The sequence below is a fragment of the Chrysochloris asiatica genome, unplaced genomic scaffold (genome assembly GCF_000296735.1).
Source record: "Chrysochloris asiatica unplaced genomic scaffold, ChrAsi1.0 scaffold00154, whole genome shotgun sequence".
NCBI classification, from domain to species: domain Eukaryota; kingdom Metazoa; phylum Chordata; class Mammalia; order Afrosoricida; family Chrysochloridae; genus Chrysochloris; species Chrysochloris asiatica.
The window spans coordinates 1,946,275-1,955,448 of NW_006408672.1; the positions used below are offsets into that span (position 1 = coordinate 1,946,275).

A 9,174-nucleotide genomic window follows, 5' to 3' on the forward strand; every position below is an offset into this window, starting at 1 on the left:
GGAGGAAGACTCATTAACAACTTGTGATATGCAGATGATACAACCTTGCTTGCTGAAAATGAGGAGGACTTAAAATACTTATTGATGAAGATCAAAGATCACAGCCTTCGGTATGGATTACATCTCAATGTAAAGAAAACAAAAATCCTCACCACTGGACTTTAAACAACATTCTTATCAATGGAGAAAAGACTGAAGTTGTCAAAGACTTTATTTTTCTCAGATCAACCGTCAACACTCACGGAAGCAGCAGTCAAGAAATCAAACGACACATTGCATTAAGCAATCATTTGAACAGAAGAAGGGGACACTGAATAGTTTAAATTAGGAAAAGTGTATGCCAGGGCTGTATTCTTTCACCATACTGATCCAATCTGCATATGCTGAGCAAATAATCTGAGAAGCTGGATTATATAAAGAAGATTGGCATCAGGGGTGGAGAAAAACTCATTAACAACCTGTGATATGCAAAGGAGACAACCTTGCTTGCTAAACGTGCAGAGGACTTAAAATATTTAATGATGAAGATCAAAGACCACAGCTTTAAGTATTGGTTGCACCTCAATGTAGAGAAAACAAAAGTCCTCACCACTGGGCCAATAAACAACATCATGATAAATGGTGAAAAGATTGAAGTTGTCAAAGACTTCAATTTGCTTGTCTCCACCATTAACACTCATGGAAACAGCTGTCAAGAAATCCGACAAGGTAAATCTGCTGCACAAGATCTTTTTTAAAGTGTAAAAATGTCAGTTTGAGGACTAAGGTGCATGTGACACAAGCTATGGTATTTTCAGTAGCTTCATATGCTTGCGAAAGTTAAACGATGAATAAGGACAACCATAGAAGCATTGATGCATCTGAGTTACGTAGTTGGAGAAGAATATTAAAAGTATCATAGACTGTTAGAAGAACAAACCAATCTGTGATGGATGAAGTACAGTCAGAATGCTCCTTAGAAGCCAGGATGGCCAGTCTTCTTCTCTCTTAATTTGTACATACGATAGGAGGGAACAGTCCCTGGAGAAGGACATCCTGTTTGGTAAAGTGGAGGGTCAGAGAAAAAGAGGAAGACCCCAACGAGATGGACTGGCACAGTGGTAGGAGCAATGGGCTCAAGCGTAACGATACTGAGGATGATGCAGGACTGGGCAAAGTTTCATCCTATTGTGCACAGGGTTACTATAAATTGGAACCCATTTGATGGCACCTTAACAACAGCAACAACAGCCTAGAGATCAGGCTTCAAGTTATTGAGATGAACTGGCTTTTACATAATCCTGATTTGTTTTCCTTGAAAAATTTCAAGAAATTCATACAAGACATAAAGAGACATTCAGAAAATTATTTAAATACAAACCAGTCAGAGATTTTTTTGGTGCTCGTATGTGTGACACTGTAGGATAAGCACACAACCACAAGGTTGGTTTGAACCACAAGGTTGGCAGTTCAGACTCACCAGCTGCTCCTTGAAAACCCTATACAGAGTCACTATGGGTTGGAACTGACTCGATGGCACTTCACAACAACAACATGACCCTTGAATGGGCTCATGTTTGTTTGTTTTTCTTAGACGCATCATCTGGTGACTGTGTTAGTTTTCTAATGCTACTATAACAGAAATATCATAGGTGGATGCCTTTAACAGAAACTTATTCTCTCACAGATTAGGGGACTGGAAGTCTGAATTCAGGATGCTACACCTCTAGGGGGAGCTTTCTCTCTCAGTCTTTATCTTTTTAAGCTTCTGCTTTTGGGTGATGTTCATGTGGTTTGGCCTGTCTTTCCCCCATCTCTGCTTACTACCTTTTATTTACTCTCTCTTACATCTCAGAAGAGATCAACTCAATGATGAAAATTAAAGTCACTTGCAAAAAAATTAGTTCAATGGCCTAGTGGACCGCTTGAGCAACCATTTCCACAACCCTGAGACCCGAAGAACTAGATGGTGTCCAGCCACCAGTACTAACTTCTCTGATTACATACATACAAGGGGCTGGATAGAGTGGGAGAAAAGTGGAACAAAACTCACAATCATAAAAAAGATCAGGTTTACTAGTTAGATAGAGACTGGTGGAACCCTAAAACGATCTGATCTTTGGCCACCCCTTATGTACGGAACTGAATTTACCTCCATGGTTTACTCTTTAGCCAAGCAATGGGTAGGTATATAGGGGACAACAACATGCTTACCATGGAATGATCACTCATTTGAGATCAAGAGACCCAAGGACAAAATTTATAAAGGTTTGGAAAGAAGGAGGATTGGAAATAAACACAGGGAGGAAGTGGGATAAATCATGTTACACTGAGGAGGGGTTTGTAATAAATGACATGAAACAATGTGTATGATTTGTTGAATGTAACACTGATAACATGCTCTGTAAACCTTCACTCAATTCACAATAAGAAATTTTTATAAAAAGAGATCGACTCAAGATGTACCCTACACTAATCCTGTTTCATTACAAAAACGATCCCTTCCAAAATGGGACAATAACCAATGATATAGAGGCTAGGATCTATTATAACAAATATTTTGGAGGTACACAGCTCAATCCTTAATAGTGACTTATTTAATTGTTGGGTTCTGGAAATAGTTACTCTGCTCAGTTGCTAACCCAAAGGTTGGAGGATTCAGTCTACCCAGAGGTGTCTGGAAAGAAAGGCCTGGTGATTTCCTTCTAAAACAAATCAGCCATTGAAAACCCATGGAGCCGCAGTCCAGGAGTTGGAGTGGACACAGTGATGACTGGTTTTATTTAATAGTTAACATCAGCCTGCCACTGACCAACAGCTTTTCTTGCTGTTAAATGCAAAATAGGGATACATGTGGAGATCAGACATTGCCCCTTATTTTGTAGGCTGCGGGCATAGTGTATGGGGAATTGGAAAGGGTTTTACACCCAGAATTTTAGCTATTGGGTAACTGACTCTAGCTTTGAATTGACTCTCCTTTGCTTATTAACTCAGAGCATTCCTGCTTTCCTTTTGTGGTGGCTGGAAACCACGAGGTAACAATTAATGGACGTATTCCACAAGGGTGTGGGTTGGTAAGCACAGTATGTTATCATTTAGGTGAAAAGGTAACACACACGTGGACTCAACAGGAGCTCCTCTGCCAAGAGGCTGCCTTTGGAAAGCCTTGAGCTTCCATTTTGGATTCTTCTGTACTGATCCAAGATTTTAGTATGTGCTTATGCCAAACGCCAGACAGCAAAGTCGTTTGACCTGCAAGGTCTGTGGTTCAAGCTCACCAGCTGCTCTTTGGATATCCTACACAGGGTCGCTATGGGTCGGATTCGACTCGACAGCACTTAACAACAACAACATGCCACTTTTACATAAAAAAGATTAGTCACCATCCTCACTTTTGTTACCAGCAAAGGCGATTTTTAAGCATTTCATAAGGAAAAGACTTACCTTCCAGGCTTTCCCTTCATTGCCAACCTTGTCACTGTCTGACATGGTTAATTTCAATAGAGGTTAGAAAATCTAAGAAGCAAAAGGGAAATGAAGACCTACTCACATTCGACTCGCTTCTCTAGCATGGCCAAGTGGTTTGCAACTTCAGCTTTCAGCTCATTGATTTTAAATGCTCTAGGAACGGGAAGAAAAAAAACCCACACACACACACAAAACAAAACATGATCTATAAAACTCTCTGATTTAAAAACAACTCAGCAAAGGTCTATTGAATTCCTAAAGTGGGTGAGAACACAGGAGGGTGCCTGAGGGGGTGGGTAAGCCAGCAATTGCTTATAAAAGGACTGACAATATTGTTGGGTGGGGGGAGTGAGGGGCAAAGAGACATTCACCCTTAAAATACCAAAGAGACATTGACCCCTAAAATACATCAATGAGGTAATTTGTGAAAGAGAAGCACACAGTTGCTCTCTTCTGGTGGGTGCTTTGACTTTTCCACGCCTGCGCGGTGAGTTTACGCTCCTGGGAAGGACACAATCCTTCTGTTCTTGAGCTCAAGCCGGCCCAGGCCTTGGACCCTGCTCTCCTGAGCACAGCCAACCTTTAAGGGGCTTGTGTGCTATCTCAAGGTACCAATCCACTCAGCTAAGCATATCTTGAGCTTTAATTGTGCCCTTTTTCCCCATTTTAATTATCAGAGGGAATCACATGACACCGTGAAATTACTCTGAGAAATGGAAAATATTTTCTTCAGAGTTGACAAGATATATATAGTTCAGAATGAGAAGGAAGTCCCATATCGACACATAATCTCAGTGAGAAAACTTATTTTTAAAAGCAAGATTTGTTATTATCATTATTACTATTTTTTTTTTTTAATATAACAGTGTCAATTCTTGTAGGTTGTAATAAGAACTAGAGAAGAGACAGCAGAGAATATTCTTGCCTTATTCTCAAAGTGCCCACTTGACATGGTCTTCGATAGAGGTGAGTCTTTCCTGGACCTCATCTAAGTCGGCTTAGGCATTGATACAATATGAGGTTTCCAACTAAAGGCAGTTTCTCCTACCAGGCTTGGAGCAAGGCACATGCCTCCCAAAAAGCATGCTATTCTGCATTTAAGATGCTCTGTACCTTGAGAACTGCTCGGCAACTTGGGTCAGCATGCTCTGGATTAATTCTTCTTTCTCTGCAAATGGAAAACAGACAGGTGGAACATAGATAAGGATAAACCTCTGTGGGCCTTAGAGACCCAAATCCTGTGTGTTCTGAGGACATGCCATCAACAAGTGACTGAAGAGCTGCCTAGGTTACCTGGAGTGACAGTCACACCTGGCTGTCAACTATCTGGGGCTCCCCTGGGTAGAGGCTTTTGCTGTCTACCTCAAATGCCCTTTCCTATCTGACTGCACCAGCCTCAGCAGAGTGTCCAAGGCCCGTGGTCCTTCCATTGCTGCTACTAACTGTAAAACCAGGCAGGATGTGGTTGCAACCTATGGAAAGTTTTCACTGGGTGCCTTGGTGTATTTTATGGGTGGCAAATGCCATGACAAACTAAAAACATATCTCAAGTTCAAAACATGGTGTTTTTTTTTCATGGAAGGCCATAGAGAGGAAGCAAGTCTGGTTGAGTAAATTTGTTCTTTTGTTGCCTGGCCTGTAAAACTGGGCTGGGCTGCTGATTCTGTAAGGTTCAAGTCCCAGGTGGCATATAACCCACTTGTTTTCTTGTTTCCTGGTCATACCCAGTGGATATTTCAGAGGGAGGGATAGATGCTCATAGTTCTTTTTTCAGAAATGCTACTAAGATAGACTAGGTATGCTTCACAGAAGAACATTATCCAGTACAATGCTGGAAGATGAGTCCCCTAGGTTGGAAAGCACTCAGAATACACGGTGGCTACAATGGACTTGATGGAATCAAAACTGAAATCTTTCAACAAAGTGAGGCAGCACAGGAGGCACTCACTCAACTCTGCTAAGAAATTTGGAAGACAACTATCTGGCCAATTCATTGGAAGAGATCCATATTTGTGTCCATTCCAAAGAGAGGTGACCCAATGGAATGCGGAAATCATCGGACAATCTTTTTGATATCCCAGGCGAGTAAAGTTTTGCTAAAGGTAATACAGAAATGGCTACAATCATACATTGACAGAGAACTTCCAGAGGTTCAAGCCAGATTCAGAAGAGGCCGTGGAACGAGGGATATCATTGCTGATGTCCGATGGATCTTGGCTGAAAGCAGAGAATATCAGAAAGATGTTTACCTGTGCTTTTGATTGTGTGGATCACGACAAGCTATGGACAACATTGAGAAGTATGAGTATTCCAGAACACTTAATTGTGCTCATGAGGAATCGGTACATGGACCAAGAAGTTGTTTGAACAGAACATGGGAACACTGAATGGTTTAAAATTAAAAAAGATGTGCAACAAGGTTGTATTCTTTCACTATACTTATTCAACCTGTATGCTAAAGAAATCATCCGAGAAGCTGGGTTCTATGAAGAAAAATGTGGCATCAGGATTGGAGGAAGACTCAGGAACAACTTGTGATATGTAGATGATACAACCATGCCTGTTGAAAGTGAAGAGGACTTAAAACATTTACTGATGAAGATCAAAGAACACAGCCTTTGGTATGGATTACATCTCAATGTCAAGAAAACAAAAATCCTTACCACTGGACCAATAAACAACATTCTTATCAACGGAGAAAAGATTGAAGTTGTCAAGGACTTCATTCTTTTTGGATCAACTATCAACACTCACGGACGCAGCAATCAAGAAATCAAATGACATATTGCATTAGGCAAATTTGCTGCACAAGCCCTTTTTAAAGCGTTGAAGAGCAAAGATGTCAGCTTGAGGACTAAGGTGCACCTGACCCAAGCCATGGTATTTTCAATAACCTCATATGCATGTGAAAGCTGGACAGTGAATAAGGAAGACAGTAGAAGAATCGATGCTTTTGAGTAATGGTGTTGGAGGAGAATATTGAAAGTGCCATGGGCTGCCAAAAGAACCAATAGATCCATTTTAGAAGAAGTACAGCCAGAGTGCTCCTTGGAGGTCAAGATGGCCAAACTTCGTCTCTCATATTTCGAACATATTGTCAGGAGGAAACAGTTGCTGGAGAAGGATATCATGCTTGGTAAGATGGAGGGTCAGAGAAAAAGAGGAAGACCCCCAATGAGATGGATTGGCGAAGTGGCAGCATCGATGGACTCAAGCATGGCAACAGCAGTGAGGTTGGCCCAGGATCGGGCAGGGTTTTGTTGTGCTGTGCATAAGGTTACTATGGGTCGGTACCGACTCGATGGCACCTAACAACAACAACAACAACAAAAACAATGGACTTGAGCACACAAATGGTCATGAAGACAGGGCAGACCCAGTCAATGTTTTGTTCTGCTGTACCCAGCCAACAGCATCGCAATGAACAATGTAACAGCAACATACTCTTGGCAATGGAGACTTTTCTTCCTGGCTTCAGTTGGCCATTAGTGGTTCAGACCTGAAAACATTGAGGATCTACAAAAGGCTTAGTTTTGGCTTCATGTATCTTGTATATTGACTCTACACCTAAAAGTGAAATGAAAGATAATGGAATTTTCCTAAGAACGATTTGAAGCCCCCTTGTATTCTGCTATTAGAAAATGGTATCTTAAAAAACGTTCATGTCTGTTGTTACAGTAAAAAGAATCAGATGACAAAATAGTAATGTAGATCCCATTTCTGAGAACCTATTGAGAGGGTATATTACAAAGTAGTAAAAGTAGTTATCTTTTGGTTATAAGACTATATATGACTATATATAAATATGATGCAAGTCCTGGTGCAGTGCTTAAGGATAAGCATTGAATTGCTAACTATAAGGTCAATGGTTCAAACCCAATAGCTGTTCCTTGGAAACCCTACACAGGGTTGTATGAGTCAGAAGTGACTCAACAGCACTTTAACACCATCACCACCAGCAATAACAGCAAGTGGTGTAGACAGCTAATGCATTCAGCCGCTAACTGAAAGATCGGAGGTTTGAGTCCTTCTAAAGGTGCTGTGGAAGAAAGATCTGGGGATGTGCTTTCTGAAGCCTCACTGTTGAAAACTCCATGGAGCACAGTTCTATTCTGACATACATGGGAGCACCCTGAGTTGGAGTTCACTCGATGCCAACTGATTTGGTATAAATAAGATGACTTACTTATTTTTGATTCTCCCTAGTCAGTACCGATTCAATGGCACCTAACAACAACAACAACAACAATCTTATATATTTTCTGTAACATTTTGGATTTCATAAAAAGATCAAGAAAACATAATTAATCTATTAAACTAACCTGTTGGTTAGTTTAATAGTTGTACCTGCCAAATGAAGGGGTAAGAACTATATGACCCATGTTTCCTTTCAAGTTTCACATTCTGTGTCTTGAGTCACAGATGACAAATTATGTTTGTTTAGTGGTTGAATTTACATGTCAACTGAGAAACTTTCAGAGAGCCATATGTTATGCTGCTGGCTGGTGCCCAGCCTGTACCTTCATGAGAGGATTGTATCCAGCACAGAAGAGAAGCAGATGCCACTGAAAAGGACCAGTAGCAGCCGGTTAATGTGCTGGACTGCAAGGTCAGTTTGAACCCTATACGGGGTCGCTATGAGTCAGAACCAACTCAACACCACTTAACAATAACAACAACAACAACATAGTGATGTTATAGCAGGATTCTAGATCACTTATTTTGAACTCTTTAGCAAAAGGAATGTATCACATAACTTTCAAGGGTTAATCTAAAAAAAAAAAAGTTAATCTCCTACTCTTGTGTGATAAATTTAAAATGCCATCAAACTATCAACATTTATACAACACTCCACCTAATTACAGAACCTAAATACACACTCTTTTCAAGCACCTCTGGTAGTGTAGTGGTTACGAATCACGCTGCTAACCTGAAGGTCGGCAGTTTGAAACTACCAGCAGTTCCACAGAAGAAAGATGAGGCATTCGGCTCCCTTAAAGATTTACAGCCTCGGAAACCCTGTGCAGGGTCACTATGAGTCAGAACTGACTCCACGGTGCTTAACAACAACAACAACAATAAAGGGTATATAACATAGACTATCTCCTGGGTCATAGAGAAAGCCTTGAAAAGTCTAAAAGAACTGAAACCATACAGACTGCATTCACTGACCAAAATATAGAATCAAACGAGGAACCAATAACAAAAAGAGAATAGGAAAATGTCAAATACTAGAAAATGAAACAATATACTTCTAAATAATTCACAGGTCAAGGAGAAAGTCTCAATGGAAATTAAATTAAAAAATACATATAGCTGAATGAATTTAAAAAAAAAAAAAGTCAGTACAACTTGCTGTGGGAAACAGTTAAAGTATTACCAAGGGGGAAATTTATAGCAATAAATCTTACATGAGAAAAAAGGAAGTCTCACATCAGTAAGCTTAAGTTTTGGACTTCAACAACAAAAAGCAAAGCAAAGCAAACCAAGAAGGAGGGAAAATGAAGATAAGAGCAGAAACCAATGAACTGGAAAATAAAATAAATGACACAATGAGCTGATTTTTAAAAAGACCAATAACTTGAAAAAACTATAGCAAGACTGACAAAGGAAAAAAGAAAGAGCACATGACATATGAATGTTGTTGTTGTTATGTGCAGTCAAATTGGTTCCGACCCATAGTGACCCTGTATAGGGTTTCCAAGGAGCAGCTGGTGAGCTTGAACT

The 9,174-nt window shown here is 40.3% G+C and overlaps 1 protein-coding gene across 1 annotated transcript in view; it reads right to left on the reverse strand.

Moving 5' to 3' along the window:
• The window catches only part of PDE9A (phosphodiesterase 9A), a 171,424-nt gene that overhangs the window by 64,062 nt on the left and 98,188 nt on the right, over window positions 1-9,174 (reverse strand). The window contains exons 4-5 of the mRNA XM_006870848.1: window positions 4,561-4,615; window positions 3,530-3,600 (exon numbers count right to left, since the gene is read on the reverse strand). Of these exons, the coding sequence (XP_006870910.1) occupies window positions 3,530-3,600; window positions 4,561-4,615 (126 nt within the window). The remainder of the gene's footprint in view (window positions 1-3,529; window positions 3,601-4,560; window positions 4,616-9,174) is intronic.